General features: G+C 41.7%; 1 protein-coding gene across 1 annotated transcript in view; it reads left to right on the top strand.

The window, feature by feature from the left end:
• RNF180 (ring finger protein 180) overlaps window positions 1-22803 on the top strand; it is a 97856-nt gene that overhangs the window by 15661 nt on the left and 59392 nt on the right. Inside the window, exon 4 of the mRNA XM_089485068.1 lies at window positions 475-1404. Coding sequence (XP_089341194.1) covers window positions 475-1404 — 930 coding nt within the window. The remainder of the gene's footprint in view (window positions 1-474; window positions 1405-22803) is intronic.

Genomic DNA, 22803 nt, shown 5'->3' with positions numbered 1-22803 from the left:
TCTGTTATTATAGGACATCTTCTGTTGACTTATTTAATGCAAAATGTATATTAGTGCATACAAGTTTATGTAAAATTGTGCTGCTTGATAACTATAGTCTTTTGCACAGCTAGGCTTCCAGTGAGATCCAGGTAGATTCCACATAGGATTATAGTGTACAAAACAGTTTGAAGGTTGCTCTTACATTTTCCAAATGCCCTTAGAGTATCTAGTAATCAGTGTAAACCTACAGAGTACTTATGCATATTAATGAACATTTTGAAGTGTTTATGTTAGACAGGTAACATTCAATCATTTTCAAAAATTACTATTCTCCCAGCAACTTTCAAAATACTATTTTGATTTATGTGCATCTTCAATCATAAAATGTGTCAATGTTTTCCTGTTATGTGCTAAGATAACATTTGCATAACAGTTTTTTATCTTCTGAATAACAAAGAAGGCATTGTTTTTCTTCTTCCTCATTATCCATAGGCACAATGGACAACTGGAAGATTCAACTGCCCATTCTGTGGGGCCCATCTGGGGGCCTTTGTCGATAATACGAAATGCTCCTGTGGCTGGTTTACAAATATCCATCTTTGCAAGAGGCGAACTGATTGCCAGATAATTTCTTCTGTTTTGTCTCAAATATCACAACTGAAGCACTTGTCACTTTGTACAGTTCAGTGTGATTTCAACAAGAAAATGCAACAGAGTATGGAGGGTGGAACTTTTAGTGCTAAAAATCAAGGACTTTCATACATGGCAAAAACTAATGATGGCATGGGAAGATTAATGGAGGCACTTTGCCTGGAGGTGAAAACAAGCAAAAAATTACACTTCAGAGTGACTAATCCAAAAACAAGCTATTCAGTTTCACTGGCTATGAATGATAGAGACCCTGTAAAAACTTTTCATAGAAAATCACAGAGTTTGGACTTGAACTTCAGAGGGAGGCTTCTCTTGCTGCCTGCTTTATGCGGAACTTCAGCAACCAAGAAATCTACTTTCTCCAGGCAACAGGAAACTCAGCCTTCTAACTCAAAGGGTTACTCACAGTTAAAGTCCAGTGGAACATGTAATTATTTTCACTTCCCACTTAAAGCAGATGCAGGTGCACTTCCAAAGAATTTTTCAGTTACTTCCTACAGGGTATTAGCACAAGAGGAGACTAGATTTACTCCACATTTAGCAATTTCCAAAAACTACCCTGAGAGATCTGACACTGATCAGCAGCTGTTCTGGTCTTCATCAGAAACAGAAAGGACTACAGAAGAAGATTCTGCACAAGGATACATCACACCTCTTGGCCTTCTTCAGCCCTTGAGAACTGTTGATCAAAAGTTGAACAAGAGAAAAAGAAAGCTATTAAACAGTTTGAGGAAAAAGCAAAGGAATCAAGAAAGGTGGCTGCAAAACCAGGTATATATTTTGTGATTTAATTTCATGCAGAAACTTTTGCAATTAACAAGGGGAGTTTGAGAAAATTATATCATATTAACAATAATTTCTGAATATAACCGTCAGGATTTTATTTATTTATTTATTTAGGTATTTCTATCCCGCCCTTCAGCCCTAATGGCTCTCAGGGCGGCTTACAATTATTATTTTTAATCAGACGGTTCCCTGTCCTCAGGCTTACCATCTAAAAGACACGAAACAAAAGGAGAAGGGAATGGTGGAGGGAAAGGGGATGAGGTCCAGTGGTTCTTCTCTCCCTCTGAGAACTACAGTGGACCCTTGGTATCTGCTGAGGTTTGGTTCCAAGACCCCCTGTGGATACCAAAATCCATGATGCCCAAGTCCCATTAAATCCAATGGCATGGTAAAATGGTATCCCTTATAAGAAATGGCAAAATCAAGGTTTGCTTTTTGGAATTTATTTTAAAAAATATTTTCAAGCTGTGGATGCTTCTATCCATGAATAAAGAATCTGTGGATATAGAGGGACAACTATATACAGGCAAGTTATGGCACTTTAGAGTTGTTTGACTCATTTTGTTTTCCATATGTTCAGCACTTCTATTTCTGTAGTGTAGCAGCCTCTAAGGTACAGCAATGCCTATAACTGTGGTATCTCCATTCAGATATTGCATCAAACCATAGATAGTGTAAACTGCTGCTTTCAAGGCAGCTTTGAACAATGTTTTTTATTCTGACTTCTTGGTTGACTGAAATCCATGGTTTGTCAATTTGGACATCATGCCAATTCCATAGCTAGGTTAGCTTTGATGCAATGTCTCCGTGGAATCATTGGCTGGAAGATTATCTTCCCAAAGCTTTCACATTTGCTATGAAGTACACTATAATTTTTTTAATCGGAAATTGGAAAGGAAATGTGTTTATGCATATTTTAATTCACGTGTTTTCTCAGAGCAACAAAGCAGAGTTTTCCAGCCTTCAGGTATTTGGACCAAAGCTCTAGCCAATATTACCAATGATCATGGATTCTGGGAGTTTGTGGTAAACATCTGAAGAGTCCATAATTGGTTTAAAGCATGAGTAAAAACCTTCAGTCCAAGGTTTTGGTAGCAGGAAGAAAGGACATGTTCTTCAGTTTCAGTTAGATAGTCTTAGGGAACATGAAGACTGGCCCAAAAGAGCCATGCACAGCCATTCCATCACCGATCACATGGGGGCCATAGCAACTACATGTACTGAGCCCCAATCCAGGTTATCTCTGCACTCCTTAACCCAGCTGCCAGCAAGGAGCAGCTTTTTGCTGCTCCTTTTTGTGCCAGCTCTTCCAGGTTGAGACAGGCTTGGGTGGCTTCCAGCCATGCTGGAGTCATGTGTCATATAAACACCATGCCCCAATGCAGCTCAAAGCTGGCACTTTTGGCTCATCTGCCATGCTGAGGAGTCATTTTGTACATTACAAGAGGTTTGCCAGGCCTTAACCTTAGTGTCAGGCTTATTGCTTAGCTCAGTGCTATTCACAATAGTAGTTCATGCATCCATCCATCCCCAAACAATTTACTGCTAGTCCTTGGCAAGTTTCCAGGAAAGAAAAAAACATTGCAGCCAATGGGCACAAATATTATGCTGGTCTCTGGTACAATGGGAAAAATGCTAGTTCCTCACATCAGATAGCTTGAGATGCACTGGCATACAGTTTCCCAGCAATAACAGTCTATTATTGCTATGCTTTGTGGTAATACACAGATAGCACATATGCTAAATGTTTACATGAAAGTGCACAATTATAGTCACAGATTTTTTAAAAAATAGACCCAATTGTTCCTACAGACCTTTACATGAGAAAATTGCAATGTATGACTTGGGTGACCCGTAAACCCAAGAAAGTTGTTTCCAAGGTCTCAACTTGTTAAAGTGTTCTGTGCTGGAGCACTCTAGGTGCTGTACCTGTGCACCAACTACTTTTTGACATCCATGCTTTTCTTTTTCTGTGATTCTTGTTTTTGCAATAGCAAGTTACAAAGGGCATATGCGGCTGAATAGAGGATTGATAAGGGACACAAGTTTGGGTTGATAAACTGTGTGAAAGGGGGGATGAACATTAATGGGGTTTAATATTCCTTTTCCGCACATGCTGTGGAACAATTCTAAAGAATTTTGAAATTGCTACTTTTGGAAGCTCTTCTGCACTTGGTAGTGAAGTTATACTCTTTCTCTATATTCCTGTTTTGGGAATCTGTAGTTATGTTCAGATGGACATGTCTCTGTATAGAATGCCATTATTATTATTATTATTATTGTTGGGTGTGTTGGTGATTTGAGGATGCCCTTCTGTTTTCATCTAGAATGCAAATTTATGGTTAGAATGGTGCATCTTTCCAGTTCTTTTTCTTAAGTCTTCCACAGATTGGCTCCATTCTACTTGGCATGAAAAATGTCTTTAATTACTTTTAGAATTGGCTTCTGTGCAGACTGCATTTGCTGCAGCTTTCCACATTCTTTCTTCAGCATGTTTTCACAAGTAATCATGTATATTGGAACATTGCACAGCTTTTAAAACAGGCAGTACAGACTTGCATCCACATTCCTTTCAGCTTCCATTTTACCAATTCTCCTTGAGCTTCACATCCTAAAATATATTTCAATTGCTAGTGCTTATGTTATCTCACACCCTTTGAATATAAAAAGGAGATTTCTAAAAATGTATTTCCATATTATTTATAACGAATGCAATATTGTAACACTCTTCTCTCAAACAGTAACATGTATTGTCAATTATTAGCACAGAATGCACATGTGAATTTTGTGTGACACACTAAAGCATTATGACTCAAGTTTGTTATATTTCTGCAGTTATATTTTTTGTTACTAGTATTTCTTTATAAGGAGATGCCCCAGTAGGAATGTAATACGGAAGTTGGATTCTTTTTAACAGAAGGGGGCACCAGATTTCCTCTAGATACAATAATGCAGCTCTGTAAACATTTTTATGAATGAACATGGTGTGATACAATATGTTATGATATTTGCTTTCTTATTTACATTTGAAAGGATTCTCAGTTATATACAATAATGTTCCAGTATGATAAAAACAGGAAAATAAAATCACAAAAGGAGCAAAAATATCCATGCTAGGCATAAGTTTCTATAAAAGCTGACCAAATGTCCAAATTTAAGTTCGTTTTTAGATTATGTCTACCTAGATATTATTCTTGCAAATAGTGTTAGATCTTCTATCCATTGGATCATAGGAGGTGGAAAATTATCTTACTGGTAAGAAAGTATGATTTTTTTTTAAAGCAGTCAAAAGGGCTTGAAAAATCCACTTCTGTTGGCTATTCGTTAATTTCCAAGAAACATAAATAATTCAAAAGAGCATACAAATCCTTGAATATGAAGGAACTTTCCAACATCAATCTTACTTGTGTGATTACTTCCTCCCAAAATGTAGCTACTATGGGACAACTCCAAAACATATGTATTAAGGAAGCATTAGTAGTATTACATCTCCAACAATATTCTGATTTAGAAAGCCCATTCTTAAATGGTCCGAAACACACAAAAGAGCAATGTTTGCTGTATAAGATATAATCAGAAATGTATAGCCATACTAGTTATAGATGTTAAAACTGATGACCATTCATTCCATTGTATTCCATTCTTGCTGTAAACCTCACATATTTATTTATAGACCAGACATTTTTCTATAAAAAGTGTTGGTTTGTATACTTGCTGCTGCATACCTTTAAGTTGTTTCCAACTTATGGTAACCCTAAGACAAATTCTTATAGGGTTTCCTTGGCGTGTTTCTTCAGAGGGTTTGCCATTGCAATCCTCTGAGGCTGAGAGTGTGTGACATGCTTAAGGTCTCCCAGTGAGTTTCCATGGATGAGCCTGAATTTGAACCTCATCATCCAGTGTCCTAGTCCAATGCTCAAACCATTACAGCACTCTGGACCTCAACTTGTATATACAGTGCATCCGTTCTGCCCCCCCCCCCCCCCCCCCCCGTTAAGGCAAATAGCATGTATGCTCGAGCCCCATTGGATATAATGGGGCTCATGCATATGACGTGGTGTGGCGTGCGCACCATGAATGCGCACACCATTCATTCTCCCATCACGCTTTTGATGTTGTGCAGCGCATGAAGCAACACGTCAACGTTTGGCACCAGATTTTCCACCTTCGTGACTGTAGTCAGCAGCTTGTGAGCTGGAGAAACACCTCTCCCTTTCTGAATGAGCAAAGAGACACTGTAAACTTCTCTCAGATGAGGCTTTTATTCTTAGAAGAAGTTCCACTGTGTACAACAATATACATCAACACCATCCACACTAGTAACAACCCATTCTGAGGCAAAATGCTTGTCACTACTCTAGCAAAAACTCCATGAGGCCTACTAGGCCTTGCCTCTCCATCTAGTATCACAAAGAATCCAGCCACCCTCCTGAGTGACTTTTCTGACTGGCAGCATCCTACAGTACTTTACAGCACTTGTTGACTATCCTTTTGATGTCACTTCCTGTTTAAATGCCTAATCATTATGGCTCACAGTAACCCTGTTATGCCTGGTTATTATTAAAACCCACCTTGTACATTTTCCATGTGACTGTCTATCCCAACAATGGTTACCAGACCTGGTTGTTTCACTTCACACGTGCCTAATATTATTAATTTTGCATTAAAAGTTTGCTAAAATGTGTTGGACTGCTTTTCTTTTTTGGTGGTACAGGAACCTATCCCAATTCTAGTACTACATTTTCTGTTGAGGCCTGAAACAGATAAGTCAAATAGAGCAGCTTCCAGCCCTTTTGGAGCCATGGTGTTTAGACAACGCACACCCCCGACACAGTCGGAAGCTGCTCCAAGGCAGCCTAAGGCAGCCTGAAGCTGCTCGCAAAAAGAGTGGATTTAATTCTCTCCTGCTGTTGACCCATTTGGGACCATGGCAGTGGCCCGCTTCAGGAGCACACCATCTGGTCACCAAGGTCCTGGAACGATCATAGCCAGAGTGGCTTCTGGCCACTCCTTTTGGCCCGTCTGCTTCGTCTCTAAGGTATACTTGGATATCTAACTCCCCCATGGGAAGGAAGGAGATGCTGACTTTGTGTGTTTGGGGACACATGTGTTTGGGGTTTTTTTTGGTGAAAGGTGTTGCACCGAAGAGATCTCCAGAAAGAGGGGACTAAAGAGTTACCTAGCCTTCCACAGTTGCCTACTGCTCTCCTATGGAATTCATTGATTTTTAGTTGGTAAGGAAATTTGAGTTCTCTTCTATCTCTAAAGATCTAGAGTCCTCCCTTAATCTGTAACATGAGTCTCTAGCAGATAACTTTGACTACAAATCTCAGAAGCAGTGAAAGTAGTTTCAGATTCATATTGCAATTTAATGCAAACATACTCAAGTACAAAACAGACTGGCTCTAAACGCCGATTTCTTGGTGGCTTAGGGGAATGGCGTTTAGATGCCGCATGCCCACAAGATCTCCGGAAGCTGCCCAGCTGCCCAGATATGGGCCAGTTTCTGGGTACTTCAGCTGGTGCAGCGTTAACACACCGCACGCCACATAAACACCATAAAGATAGGGTGGGAAAAACCAGCTTTTTACCCGTGCAAAAAGGAGTGACTATTTGCTGCTTCTTTTTGGGGCGGTAAAAAGGCGGATTGGGGCCACAGCATGCGGTTTCCGCGGCCCCAGTCCAGCTTTCTCAGAGGTGGTCTGTTTTTCCCATCAGTAACAAGGCCTGTACTTATTGATTGTCCCCCCTCCCTCCACAGGGCCATCTGTCACCAGCTGCTCTCTAGAAGGAAGAACCGGTACCAGCTGCTGCTCTGGTGGGGTGGGTTGTGTTCTGATTTTTATTTTTTTATTTTCATTTTTTGGAGCATGTAGTTGTTGCTTTATCTGTTGTATTTTATAAGCGGTGTAAGCCATATTAACTAGTTCAAAAGCTAGGATATACCGTAAATCTAACAAATAAATGTCTTAGGTTGTAACTCAAAAATTGTTTCACCACTCTTAGAGAGTGGATGAGTATCTCCTTTATCCCGTGCATGGAGAAGTGTATGCCTGCCAGCTATTGTAAGTGATGTTTGGTGATTCTGTAGTGGAACTGCGCAAAGAACAGCCCCCAGTTTTGCAGGAGGGGTTGCCATTAACCTCCATGAATGTGAGTGCTGATTGCAGAAAAGAAGAACTAGAAGCCTCACACTTTTTTCTCCCTGTTTTCCACAATTTTACTAGATACCATCCTCTCCATTGACGCCCCCTTGTCGTGGGGGAGAGGCTTGAGCACCCTAATGATGTTGGGAGCTAAGCTGGCGGTGGTATAATAGCCACCGGCAGGGCCTCCCATGCCAGACAGGTCACAACCGAAGCGTCTGACCAAGAGCGCCAAAGGGCAGGATGGGCTCTCTAGCCTTATGGGAACCATCCTAGGAGAAGGAAAACTCTAATCCCAAACCCGGGCAGATGGTGCTCGTCTAACCCTGTAAGGTCAACCATCTAAGAGAAGGAAACTCTAATCAAACCTACGACCCGAGGACCTCACTGCTACCGTCCATGCATGTCAAGGCCTCAGCAGATGAACCTCTGGTTTAAAGGGCGAGGCCAGTTCTGTGCACGCTGCGCTCCACCAGAAAAATCCATTGCACAGGCTCGAAGGATACATCCACTCTCTGAAAAAGCCCTGTAGCGACAGGTGAGGGACGAAACGGCAGGTGTAAAGATGCACTAGAAGCCACATACCCAACCCTGCATGCAGGCGGTTCAGGACTTTGGTTGCTTGAGACTGACTGGGGATGACAGTCTTGTTCGGCAGCATCCTGAATGACCAATCAGCCTTTTTTAAGGAGAGCACTGCTTGCTCCATACGGAGAGGGGCCTAGAAAAGGTGGCCTAAATAAAGCTCATCCCCCACAACCCGGTTGGCTAGCCACGGCCAACGGGCATCTTCTGATGCAGTCAAACAAAGACAGAGACAAAGGCACACACCAGCCTCCAAAGGTGCAAATAGACTAACGCTTGCATGCTGGAACATCAGAACCATGCAAGATTCTGCAGATAGTGGACGTTGTGAGCGTCGTTCTGCCCTAATAGCCCATGAACTGTCACGACTTAACATCGACATCGCTGCTCTTAGTGAAGTTCGTCTCCACGAGGAAGGCAGCGTTAAAGAACACGGTGCCGGCTACACACTCTACTGGTCTGGCAAACCCAAAACTGAAAAACATCTTTCAGGTGTAGGCTTCATGATCAAAAACTCCATTGCCTCCAAACTCAAAACCTTGCCAACAGGACACTCTGATCGCATTATCTCCTTACGCCTCCCATATGTTGCTCTCTTCAGTATATATGCCCCAACTATGCAAGCCGACCCTGCAGAGAAAGACAAATTCTACTCAAACCTACACCACCTTATACAGAAAGTCCCTGCAGAAGACAAAATCATTATCCTTGGTGACTTCAATGCCAGAGTAGGAAAGAACTTCGAAGCCTGGAAAGGTGTTTTAGACAAGCATGGTGTTGGAAACTGTAATGATAACGGACGTCTCGTGCTAGAGTTTTGTGCAGAACAGCAGCTGACTATTACAAACACCATCTTTCAGCAGAAAGATAGCTTGAAGACAACCTGAATGCATCCCCGATCCAAACACTGGCACCTCATTGACTATATCCTAGTGCGCCAGAGAAATATTTGCGATGTCCGTCATACCCGAGTGATGCCCAGTGCAGAATATCAAACAGATCATCGCCTTGTAAGATGCAAACTAAGGCGCGTTACAGACAGGCATAAGGGACGTCCTCAGGACGTCCTAGGTTTAAAAAGGGGTGTCACTTCTTGACGCCCCCAAGTCTAATATGTCCTGAGGACGTACAAGATGGCGTTGCCTCATCTACATGGCAGCCGCCATGATGGCGTCACAAACACGCCGCCTCCAAACGAGGTGGCGTAGATGTGACGCTGTTGCGCGAGGACACTTAGTGCACCCTTTCATCGGCGGAGGAAGGAGCTCTGAAACGGTCTTGGATCGCTGGGTGCTGCCTTTACATGGCTGCGCCCAGCAACGCAAGGGAGAAAGGGGTCAAGCAGCCCCTTTCTCCTCCTCCCCACCGCCGCGGGGTGTCCTTGGGGCTTGAAGCCCCAAGGACACCCCTTTCCAGGCCTCGGAGAAGTGGCCTTTTGCCGCTTCCCCGCGGCCTGGAAAGCGGCGGATCGGGGCCTCAGTGGCTGCCGCTCTGACCACTGAGGCCCCGATCCGGTGGAGAAAGGGGCGGGTGCAAGCCGCCGCTTTTTGGCAGTCTGTAACGCGCCTAAATCTTCATTTTAAGTTCAAACCTAAGAGGGGTGGCATCCTAAAGAGGAGACTCCAAGTCAACAATCTCCAACAAGCTGCCATAAGCGACAACTTCCAGGCAAATTTGCAAACAAAACTTGAAGACCATCCTGTAGACTCTTCTCCTACAGTGCTTTGGCAACATATCAAAAACAGCATCTTCCAATCTGCGGAAGAATCCTTAGGGTTCTCCCTCAAGAAAAACCAAGACTGGTTTGATGAAAACAACCAAGAGATCCAGGAGCTGTTGGCAAAGAAGAGAACTACTCACCAGGCACACCTCGTCCAGCCATCCTGCCATGTAAAAAAAGCAGCCTTTCACCTCGCATGTAGTCAACTCCAAAAAAAACTCAGAGACATTCAGAACAAGTGTTGGATCAACTTAGAAGAAAAGACACAACATTGTGCAGATCTGGGTGATTCCAGAGGATTTTATGAAGTTCTTAAAGCAGTGTTTGGACCTACATATCAGATCCAAAGCTCCCTATACAGTACAGATGGTCAAACACTAATCACAGATAAAGCTTCCATTCTGAACCGATGGGCTGAACATTTCCAAAGCCTCTAGTGCCAGCCGAGTAGTCCAAGACTCAGCTATTCAACATATGACACAACAACCGATGAAGAAGGAATTGGACATAGCTTCCACTTTGCAAGAAACCGTTAAGGCCATACAGCAAATGAAAAATGGCAAGGCTGCTGGGATTGATGGAATTCCACCTGAAGCTTGGAAACATGGAGGCCATGTACTCCATGCTAAACTCCACGAGCTCCTTGTGAGTTGCTGGGGAAAAGGCGAACTGCCATCAGATCTCCGAGATGCAGTCATCATCACCCTGTACAAGAAAAAAGGAGCAAAATCGGATTGCTCAAACTACCGAGGTATAACACTGCTCTCCATTGCTGGAAAAATCCTTGCAAAGATACTGCTGAACAGATTAGTCCCTGCTATTGCAGAAGAACTTCTCCCTGAAAGCCAATGTGGCTTTAGAGCTAATAGGAACACTACAGACATGGTATTTGCCCTTAGACAACTGCAAGAGAAATGTAGAGAGCAGAACAAAGGACTCTATGTAACATTTGTCGACCTCACCAAAGCCTTCGACACTGTGAGTAGAAAGGTCTGTGGCAGATTCTGGAACGACTAGGATGCCCCCCCAAATTCCTCAAAATGATCATCCTGCTACATGAAGGCCAGCAAGGTCAAGTCAGATATGGCGATGCTGTCTCGGAGCCCTTTCTAATAACTAATGGTGTGAAACAAGGTTGTGTTCTCGCTCCAACTCTGTTTACAATCTTCTTCAGCATGATGCTCCAAAGGGCTACGGCAGATCTCAAAGAAGAAGATGGCATTTATATACACTACCGTACTGATGGTAGCCTGTTTAACTTAAGCCGCCTGAGGGCCCGCACTAAGACTCTAAACTATCTAGTCTGTGAGCTGCTTTTTGCTGACGATGCTGCCCTCGTTGCCCATACAGAAGCAGCTCTGCAGTCCTAACATCTTGTTTTGCTACAGCTGCAGAGCTCTTTGGACTGGAAGTCAGTCTGAAGAAAACGGAAGTTCTCTACCAGCCGGCACTTCAGGAAGAACACTACCATCCCCACATCACTGTAGGCATATCTGTGCTTAAGTCCATCCAGCAGTTCACCTACCTGGGAAGCATCATCTCCTCAGACGCCAAGATTGATAAAGAGATCGATCACAGACTGGCAAAGGCATATAGTGCATTCGGAAGGCTTCACAAAAGAGTCTGGAGTAACAAACACTTGAGGCGAAGCACAAAAATCAGTGTGTATAGAGCCACTGTACTGTCTATTCTCCTCTACGGGTCTGAAACATGGGTCACCTATCACCAGCACCTACAACTCCTTGAACGCTTTAATCAACGCTGTTTACGCACAATTCTAAATATACACTGGACTGACTATGTGACGAATGTTGCTGTCCTTGAGCAAGCAGGGATCACCAGCATTGAGGCGATGCTATTGAGGATGCAGCTGCGCTGGGCAGGACACGTTTCTAGGATGAAGGACCATCGCCTCCCAAAAATAGTATTCTACGGTGAACTCGCCACAGGTCAGCGTAAGAGGTGCGCCCCAAAGAAGAGATACAAGGACTCCCTGAAACAACATCTCAGGCTTGGCCAAATTGATCACCAACAATGGTCCGCCCTGGCCTCGCATCGGGAGGCATGGAGACGCACTATCCATGATGCTGCAGCCTTTTTCGAAAGCTCACGGCGAACGAGTCTCGAAGAGAAACGACAACGCAGAAAGAACCACTATCCGGAAACATCACCCAAGGAGACTTTCCGCTGTGCTTTCTGCAACCAGGCCTGTTTGTCCCAGATTGGCCTTTTTAGTCACCAACGCGCTTGTACAAAGCGCGGGATGAGTCCTTCCTGAATCTTCGTTCGCGAAGCAAAACCAGAGAGAGACTAGATACCATCTACATTCTTTCAGATTTTCTAAATAACTGTGCATACAAAATATTTTAAAATGAAAATTTGCATTCATTAAAGACTAAGGCCTGTATGTGTATGAAGCATAGGGCCTGAACAGATAGGCCAAAATAAAGCTGTTTTGGGTCACTTTGGAGGTATGCTGTTTAAATGGCACATACATCTTAAGAGGCCAGAAGCAGCACCAAAGCTGTACTCCAGTCCTTAGGACTGGAGCACAGCTTTGGTGCAGCTTCCAACCTCTTAGTACACATGCATCATTTAAATAGCATGCCTTTAAAGTAACCCGAAGCAGCTTTATTTTGGCCTGTCTGTTCAGGCCCATAGCTGATAACTATACAGATTCCTCAGTAATCCAAGCTGAAATGTCAATGTGCTTACTACAGCCTGCAAATACTAAAAAGAACATTTGGCAGTCTTGCTCAGTGAGTAAATATTAACTTTTATTGACTGAAATACTCAAGACTGTGTACGTGTTCTGCTCCAAGTAGTTTCTGATTTTAATTTAAACCAAAAATAAAAGGATGTGTCCCAAAATCACTAGTGGAAAATGGGCCTGGTAAACCAGCTCAATGAATGCAAAAAACAAAGGGGTGTGGAGTCAGAGTAGGTGACATTTATTATGCAAGAACACCGAGTTAGAAGTGTGATACTCTTTTTACTGGAAGAACAACATTTTCCTCTCTCTTGAGTGTGAGAAAGCTAGTAAAGAGATGGCTCAGCAGTTGCCTGTAAGACATGAGCCTGAAGAGTTACTTCAATGTCTGTTAGAAATCACAGGGAATGATGAGGTGCAACCAGCAAGCATTGGCTTTAGTCCAATGTTACCAATAGATGCAGCTGCAGAATGCAGACTGCCTCAACATTCATTATGACATTTCAGGGGATCCTGGAATTCAAGTCTTTGCTCTGAGGAATGAAAATAGATATTTGTTACATAACTATGTTTACAAAATGTTTTTGTTCCCAATTTAAACCCATGAGACTAGAAATTTAAAGGGAGGTTTTTTATATCATTTCAGAAGATATTTGAAGATGTGTTTGTTCAAGCAGCAATACCGGTCACACTACTAGTGGAGGTAGGTTTAATCACTCAGTCTAGACTAGAGTCCCTTAATTCTTTCAGGTGCCTTTATCCTACAGTCATATATATGTTGACTCTGAAGTAAATCGCATTGGATTGCTTGATACTTCCTCTGAGTGAGTATCAGTGTGTATAAGATTGAAAATCTTACTGTGTAGATACCAGATCAGTAACATTTTTAGTCCTAACTAAAGCAGACCCATTAAATCAATGGACTTTATCTTTGTGTTGACTTATCACCAGTATTTGATTGAATGGGTCTACTCAATTTGTGACTTACCAACAGGATGCCAATTTGTGTCTTTCACCTGAAATTAGAATAAACTTTTATGTTGATTTAAACAATATGTGAGCCTGAGCATAAGAAGGCCAAAGATCTATAACAGTACCTGAAGGGATCTTGTAGCCCCTTTGAGACTAACTGTGCAAAAGATATTGTAGCATAAGCTTTTGTAGGCTGGTTCTGCTTTCTCAGATGTATCTGACATATCTTATTGTAGCTTAATGAACAACTTCTTTTCCACATTTAGTCTCCAAGATGCTACAAGATCCCTTCCCATACTGATATCACAGACTAACACAGCTATGTCTCTGAATTCTGTTACAGCCCTGAAATAGTGATGGTGGTTGACTCTATATGTAAGAAGGGAAACACACCAAGTAGAAATAATTGGAGTAGCAGAGGCTGATTAATAGTCAAATAGTTTTCTAAACACCTCTGTGTAATACTTTTATTTCCTGTAACTTCAGAGCAACCAAATATTCCCAGATATTCCCAATTGATTATTTTATTTGCATTATTAACATATGTGTTCTTATATCGTTCTATCTATATCAATGTGTACAAAATTGATACTTCGAACAGAAGACATGTCATTAATAAGCAATAAAACAGAGTTAGAATTATTAGATAAATGTTTTTGTCATGATGACTCTTTAGTCTCTTACGAGCATGTGTAACTGCCAAAAAAAAAAAAAAAAAGAGAGAGAGAGAGAGGCAAATCCCATTTTAATTGCCTGCTTTTGAAAATTTATTTTGGCCATACTTGTATATTGCACAAAGATATGTTCAGTGTTGCAGAGGCAAACAAATATTTTTTTAAACTTATTTATGAATTGATAGATCTGTATTAGCACAAGTAATATGGACTGAGATAATAGGGAAGAAATCTCATTTGCTAATTTGAAATAAGAGATTTGACTTTTTTTAAAAAAAAATGCAATTGTTACAAACAGGTTAGAATTTGCCTATAAACAGGTTTGTCTATATAATTCATTTCCCTGAGTGCTATGCTGTCTTTTGTCAGGATTACTGTATTTTTCAGCTCACAGAAGCTACAGTAGTGTGTATGTATGTGTGTTCCTCAAATTGGTGTCTTACAGAAGCATGTGCCTATGACAGTGTCTCCTACTTAAAAGACAAGAAATGCACAATTAGTACATTTCCCCACCAAACAGTGATAGTGGCTTCTGTCAATGATAGCACTGCCATAATTGCAGTTAAAAGAATTCAGGCAACTCTATGGAAAACAGTTGGTAGGACCTTTCTGGCTTTGCTTGACTAAGACAGAAATTTAAATTCTTTGCTTAAAGGAAAACATTTATATTCTTTTTCATTAGGGAAGAAATTGAAAGTAATAATAATACAACCAATGATACCTGTATTTACAATGAAAAGCACCTATATTTCAATCTAAAGTGTTGTCATACTTAGAATATTGTGTCACTCCAATAAAAGAAATGAGTTGTGGAGCTGAATTTCCCAGTGTGGGGCCCATGTTATGCTCATAGACACCTCACTGGTGTCCCCCAAGATCCCTTCCCCATCCTAAATTCAAATTTTATTTTATTTTATTTTAATCATCTTAAATTAACCTAGAATAAGGGTACAGTGGGAGTGCAGCGAGTGAATACTCCTTAGGGAATGTAGATGATGAGCACCTGCAGCACAGGTTCTTCCCTTTGCAGGACAACACCCAGGCTGCCTGCTAAAACTGACTGTTCTTCCCCCTGCAACAACGGCAAAAGGAGGAAAAGGAAAGATCCTTTCTTCTTCTGGCCCATCTGGTTAGTTTGAGAAAAGATTCCAGTGCAATTTGTATGTGTTGTGGAAGGTAAGAGATAACTGGGGAGTGACTGATGGTGCCAAGGAAGCATGGAATATCTGTGTGGACTTGTGTGATGGATTTGGATTCCCCATTCATTTACAGACACAACAAAATCCATCACACAAGTCCACACAGATATCCCACGCATAAAAAAGGGAGCTTAGATGTAATGTGTTAAGTGCATGTGTTTTGGGAGGGGATCTGAGAAGAAGGGGTGGAAAAAGCAGATCTTGTATGTTTACCCTCTAATATTTTTTTCAGAGGTAATTTCAAGGAGTGATACTAAAGCAAAGATAGAGAGAAGATGAGCAAAATTGTCATTTAGAGGCCTTGTATTCCAATTTAGGGACAAGTTAGTTGTCTTTAATCCTCATGTGCTTGCCCTTTGTGAATGGTTATCCTCATAACAGCCATTTTGGAATGACACTTCCTCAAAATTCCAGATATGCTAACAGCCAAAAGCCTCTGAGAACCTCTGCTTGTAGAGCTTTAAAAAGCACAACAACAGGTATTGCCCTTACATAAAAGTCCCCTGCCACTAAATAATACCTAATGAGACAACGTTGTGGTTTGAGCACTGGATAACAACTCTGGAGACCAGGGTTCTATTCTTTCCTCAGCCACGCAAACCCACTGGGTGACCTCTTAGCCCCAGAAAGCCTGTGATAGGTTCATTTTAGGGTCACCATCTGATAGTCTTGATGAGAAATCTGTACTTAGGACAAGAGGCTCTTGTTAGAATAGAATATGGAGAAACAGAATGGTTCCTAGTTGACAAAGGACCAGGCAAGGCTGCATCCTATCATCCTATTTGTTCAATTGGTATGCAGAAAATATCAGGTTTAGACTCAGGAGAAGAAGGAAAAAGAAACATCAACAATCTTAAGAGATACAGATTATTATTATTATTATTATTAAGCTTTATATATAAAGTGCTGTAAATTTACACAGTGCTTTACATACAATCAATTAAAAAAGAAAATGACACCATACATGTAGCAGACAAAATCACAGGCTTGGAAAAATAATTAAAGAAGGTCAAAGAAGAAAGTGCAAAGGCAGGTTTAATGCTAAACATAAAGAAAATAAAAATAAATATCATTGAGCAGCTACATAAATTCTGCCTAGACTATGAGGAAATTGAAATAGAGTTCTTATACCTTGGATCAAACACTGATCAGAATGGCAATTGCAGTCAAGAAGTCAGAAGAAGACTAGAAATGGGAAGGGCGGCTATGAAAGAACTAGGCAAGATTCTAAAGAGTAAAGACATACAACTGGGCACTCAAGTTAGAATCATCCACACTATTGTATGCCCATCACCATGTACAGATGTGAGATCTGAACAGTGAAGAAGGAGGGTAGGAAGAAAATCAACTCATTTGAGATGTAGTGCTGGAAGAGAGTGCTGAGGATACTGTGGACAGCCAAAAGGACAAACAAATGTGTCCTTGAACAGATCAAGCCAGAGCTCTCCCTGGAAGCCAAGGCCTGTTACAGACTGCCAAAATAAAGCTGCTTCGGGTCTCTTTGGAGGTATGCTGTTTAAATGATGCATGGGTCCTAAGAGTCCGGAGGTCGCGCCAAAGCCACACTCCGTTCCTAAGCACTGGCTAAATTGAGGCTGTCATACTTCAGCCACATCATGAGAAGGATGGACTCATTAGAAAATACAATAATGCTAGGAAAGGTGGAGGGAAGTGGAAAGAGAGGAAGACGGCACACTAGATAGACTTAATCAAGGACGACACGGTCCTGAATTTGCAGGACCTGGGCAGAGCAGGATAGTGGGGTTTGGAGATGTCTCTTCCTGTTGAGTGCGTGTTATATAGATGAAGGATTTATTTAGGGGACAGTGCTATAGTGTTATATGAAGAGATGTTCTAAAAGGTCTGCCCATCATTTTAAAAAATGGAAACCCTTAAGGGGACTAGAAAAGGAAAAGGGAGTTGAAAGCTAGATCACATGACTGTACAAGGTTTTTTTCTCTGTCATTAAGTTAGCGACTGAAGCAATGAAAAACATTTACTCATAAGCAGTAGCACAGAGTTATACTTTTTTAAACACAACCATGCATACAAAGCTTAATCTTTGTGTTGTGGAGCTCAATAAATCTATTAACAGAAGATAGTTTTTAGAAAGGAGCCCTTAATGTTGTCTCCGATTTTTACATAAAAGTAGTATTCTGCATTAACTGCAGCACTGTTACATCTCTAACCACCAGTACCATCACTCCCACCACTGTAAAGACTGAAAGAGAATCAGAAAGATTGCAATCTATACCATTAAGTGTTTGTCTGTCTTTGTTATATTGTACAAATCCAAAATGCTAATCACAAAATCACCAAACTTGTTATATAAAAGAGAGAGAGAAGGGGTAAAGGGAAGATTTAGTAATACCTTTCAGACTGACTTATTTTGGCATGAGATTTTTATGCTAAAGTAGGGTAACACAGCTGATGGTAAAGCTTGAGGATCACAAACTAGCACAGAGAAAGTCTCTGGGGTGCAATTAGCTATCCCATTATCTTATATGGATGAATGTACATGGCAGACTGTAATAATTGTTTCCAGTTGAGACTTAGATCACTAGAGATGCATGCACATGTGCTGTTTATGATACACGGTAATACCATGCAGTGTCTTTTAACTCAGAAAATGTTCCCTAATGTCTGTGAAATTTACTTAATAAATATATGTAGGATTGCAACATTCTGTGATAGTGTTGCATCCCACCAGAATCTTGGTTCTTTTCAGAAATAGCATCATTTAAACATTATTTAGTTGTCATTCGGGCCACAACTACAACTAGTTTATTTTAAACAAGTCAGCCTCATAACTATGATTTTGTCATGGCCAGCCAAGATCAGCTCTCAGAGGATGAGGAGGAGGATGAGCCTCCTCCCAGAGCAAGAGCTGATTGAGGCTACACCAGGTGGCAATCCTGCTCTGCCAGGTCCCAGTTGTGCTCTCCCAGCCCCAGAGGAGGAGGCCCAACCAGGTCCTAGTGCTAGAGAGGGGCCTCCTATGGTGCAGCAGCCTAGTGGTGACTCTGGAGAGGAAGCTTGCCTGGAGGTGCCTACGTTCAAAGAGAGAAGGGCTGAGAGTGCTTGCAGGCGCAGATCCAAGAGGATTGCAGAGAGGCAATCAGCCAACCAGCCTCAGGTGGCACGGGGGAGAGTTTCCCTTACTTAAACTGTTGAGAGACCTTCACTGTTTGCCAGAGTTTATTGCATGATCCCTTGGCATGATTGCTGCTAGCACTGGCTTCTTGTATCTTGATTCCTTGTTGCTATGACCTTGGACTGGACCCTTGTTATCTTCTGGCTGCTTTGACCTCGGACTGCTTTGACCACTCTGACTCCCAGTATCCTGACTTCGGCTTGGCTTTCGGTTTGCTTTGTCTTCTGGTATCCTGACCTCGGCTTGACTTCTCGGACTGCTTTCACGCTGAATCCTTGCAAGGTCTGTGTTTTGCATCCACTTGCTTGGTTGAGCCATTCTTATTGGCGTGTGTCTGTGAGTGCTGGCCGCAGTCCAGGACAGATTTGAAATCAACTTTCTTTGAAACTAACCACATTTAATGTTATGTACAGACTGAGAGTCCAAATGAATGGACCAGCTCCCGTTACATGAAAATGCAAGCACAGCCTTTTCTTGGTGTGAAGTATGGAAGTCCAAACTTGTGTTTCATTTATTAAGTACCGAGGAAGTGGACAAGATCCTTCGAAGTGTTAGGAGGATGACTTGCTCCCTTGATCCCTGTCCCTCATGGCTGGCAGCTCAGGGAGGAGATGCGGTGTTAACACTCTTGCATCTCATTATTAATACAATTCTAAGAGAGGGTCAGTTTCCATCCAAATTAAAATTAGCAGTGGTCAAACCCCTGCTAAAAAAGCCCTCCTTAGACCCCCTGATCCACAACAATTATTGGCCTATCTTGCTGCTGCCTTTTCTGGGGAAGGTGATCGAGAGAGCAGTCGCTTTCCAGCTTCAATCGATCTTGGATGACACCGATTTTTTGGACCCATTTCAAACCGGCTTCTGGGCGGGCTATGGAATAGAGACTGCCATGGTCGCCTTAGTTGATGATCTCCGTCTTGGCATGGACAGGGGAAGCGTGTCCCTGTTAGTGCTTTTGGACATCTCAGTGGCTTTCGATACCATCAACCATGGTATCCCTCTAGAGCGCCTGAAGGAGCTGGGTATCCGGGGCACTGCTCTGCAGTGGTTCCGGTCCTACCTCTCGGGCAGATTCCAGATGGTGGAGCTGGGGGACTGTCGCTCTGATAAGAGGGCCCTTACATCTGGTGTCCCTCAGGGAGCGATCTTGTCCCCTATACTTTTCAACATTTACATGAAACCGCTGGGAGAGATCATCCAGAGACACGCTGATGACACCCAAATAGTTTTCTCTGTGTCTCCGACTGATGCAGTAACTAAGGATGGCATCTCTCCTCTAGATGCCTGCTTGGCGTCGGTAATGGGCTGGATGAGGGAGAGCAAACTCAGTGTGAATCCAGGGGAAACGGACGTACTGGTGATAGGTTCCCCGGTCCTGAACGGGGTCACGCTCCCCTTGAAGGACTCGGTGCGCAACTTGGGAGTACTCCTTGACTCGTCGCTCCAGTTGACATCTCAGGTGGATGCGACGGTCAGGAGTGCTTGTTATCAGCTTTGCCTGATACGCCAGCTGCGTCCCTACCTGGACCGTAGGAGCCTTGAAACTGTTGTACATGCTTTGGTAACCTCTCGATTGGATTTCTGCAACGCGCTCTACATGGGGCAACCCTTGTACCAAACCTGGAAGCTGCAATTGGTGCAGAATATGGCAGCAAGATTGGTCGCTGGTAGCTCCAGGTCGGACCATATAACACCTATTTTAAAAGACCTTCACTGGCTGCCTATTCGCTTCCGAGCTCAATACAAGGTATTGGTTTTGACCTATAAAGCCCTAAATGGCTTGGGCCCAGGGTACTTGGAGGACCACCTCTCCCCATATAATCCGCCCCGCACACTCAGAACATCTGGGACAAATCTGTTAAAGGTTCCTCAGTCACATTTTGTGAGGACCTCACAGAGGGCTTTTGCCATCGTCACCCCCTCCCTCTGGAACAGGCTCCCTGTAGAGCTCCACTCCTCCGCATCGTTAGTTTTTTTAAAAAAGAACTTAAAAACGCATTTATTTCAGTTAGCATTCCCACCTTAGATAATTTATTTTTTTCTCTGCCCCTTGTTTTTCCTTCTGACCTCGGACTGTTGTAATTTGACTTTTCCGTTTCTTGCCCCTGATATATGTAATTTGTTTTGTTTATTCCCATGTAGTGATGTTTTTAACCTTATACTGTAATGTTTTTAATTCTGTATTTTACTGTTTTAATCCTCTGTAAGCTGCCTTGATCATACCCATGGAAAGGTGGGGTATAAATAAAAATTATTATTATTATTATTATTATTATTAAGTGCTTTTAACAATATCAGTTTATTTTGATGAGCAATACATCTCTGTGGCAAAGAATGGTGCAGTTTTTACTCTGCCAATGTACACATCAACACGAACAAACTTGGTAGTTTAACACATTTTCTACCAAGAACAGGAGTTAAAGTATCATATTAATAATTTGTTACTTCACCCAAGCATGACTTAACAAAACAGTAATAATAATAATAATAATGATGATGATGATGATGATGATGTTGGTATCTGCTTGACACAGAAATGCACTGTTTGACCTTGAGGAAATCACTCTCTTAGCCTCAGAGGATGGCAAAGGCAAATTTCTGAACAAATTTTACCAAGAAAATTCTATGATAGATTTACATTAGGTTTGCCACAATTGAAACCACCAAGTTTATAAATGTTTGTTGGAAACAACTAAATTTGATATTAATGACGTTCCAGTTAATCATAAGATATAGTCAGCCCGCACCATACACAGGCTTCCCTTACACAGCTTTCAGCTTATGCTGAAGCCGCGGTACAATTAAATGAATGGCACACACGCCTGTGGTGCCTGCACCACACTGCATGCACACGACCCATTGTTTTCAATGGGGTGTGAACATACGCAGTTTTCCCCTTATGCAAGGGGGAGGTCTGGAATGGATCCCCTGTGTAAGAGGAGGGCTGACTGTAGTTCTTTGCAATTTAACCAGTGGAAAACAGCTCTAGCATCGATATCCAAAATCTTTTTAGACCCAAAACTACCAATGCAGCTTTTAATAAAGAAACTGTCTACTTCAACTAAATGTTGATAGTATAATACAGATGTTTCCTTTTGGCATATGACATGACATGTGGTGGCCTCTTTTGGTTAGAGGCATTGCAATGCATTAATTTTGTATTAGAAAAATCCTTCACATCGATACACGCTTATGGTCTATACAATGGACCCTTGTTATACGCTGCGGTTTGGTTCCCAGATCCCCCGTGTATAACAAAATCTGTGTATGCTCAAGTCCCATTAAATATAATGAGATAGCAAAATGGTGTCCCTTATAAAAAAAATAGAAAATCAAGGTTTTATATTTGAAATGTATACTTTTTTGAACATTTTCAAACCGTGGATGCTTGAATCCGTGTATAAAAAATCCATGTATAAGAAGGGCCAGCTGTATTAGGTTATGGATATACAAGTTATATTACATTATATCACATCCCATCTTTCTATCAACATTGGACTCCAAGGGAGCTCATGGGGTAAATTATAAACATAGTACAGTTAAAACAGTGACAGCAAAAAAGTTTTGTTTTTTTAATGTTTAAAGCAACTGTCTTGTTAAACCACCATTATGTGGAATCTAAATGAGTGAAGGCCCCATGATTGGATTCTGCATGCTTTTATGTTGCAAAATGACTTTTACCCCAAGGTTATAAAGTTAAAACATTCTTCATCTATTTCAATGTCCCTATCTTACCACTTTAGCTACACATAAAAATCTATCTTATAGCTGCCAAATTCAGAAAATGTATTTTTGGAGATATAGTCGACTTATATTAATGTACATGCCTATCCCACATGTATTTCTTATATACATCCCATCCCTTTTTCATTCCCCCTCCCCTCTCTGTTTCTCTTCAATTTCTTTTCTTTGTAGTCATACCTTAAACATCCAGTTTTAGAAAGCATGTTGGGGTGAGGAGAGGAGTTGATCAAAAGAAAAGATCATTCTTGTTCATACTTGCTTCTGTAAGAAAATAGAAATTACCTACACATTTTGAAATTCCTTGTTTTTAGAATTATGAGTATCCTCCCCCCCACCCCCACCTTGACTGGGCTAAAAGCTTTTGTATTGATTGTGATAGCTGGGAACCATCTGATAAATTATTAATTTAGCTTCATTTGGCAGGTATGAGTTTTCAGTTGATCTCTTGAAAGACTATGCACATTCTGTCATGGAGCTAGT

Source organism: Sceloporus occidentalis, unplaced genomic scaffold (genome assembly GCF_023333645.1).
Source record: "Sceloporus occidentalis isolate IW3139 unplaced genomic scaffold, rSceOcc1.0.p SCAF_1, whole genome shotgun sequence".
NCBI lineage: Eukaryota > Metazoa > Chordata > Lepidosauria > Squamata > Phrynosomatidae > Sceloporus > Sceloporus occidentalis.
This window is presented reverse-complemented; position numbering and strand designations above follow the sequence as displayed.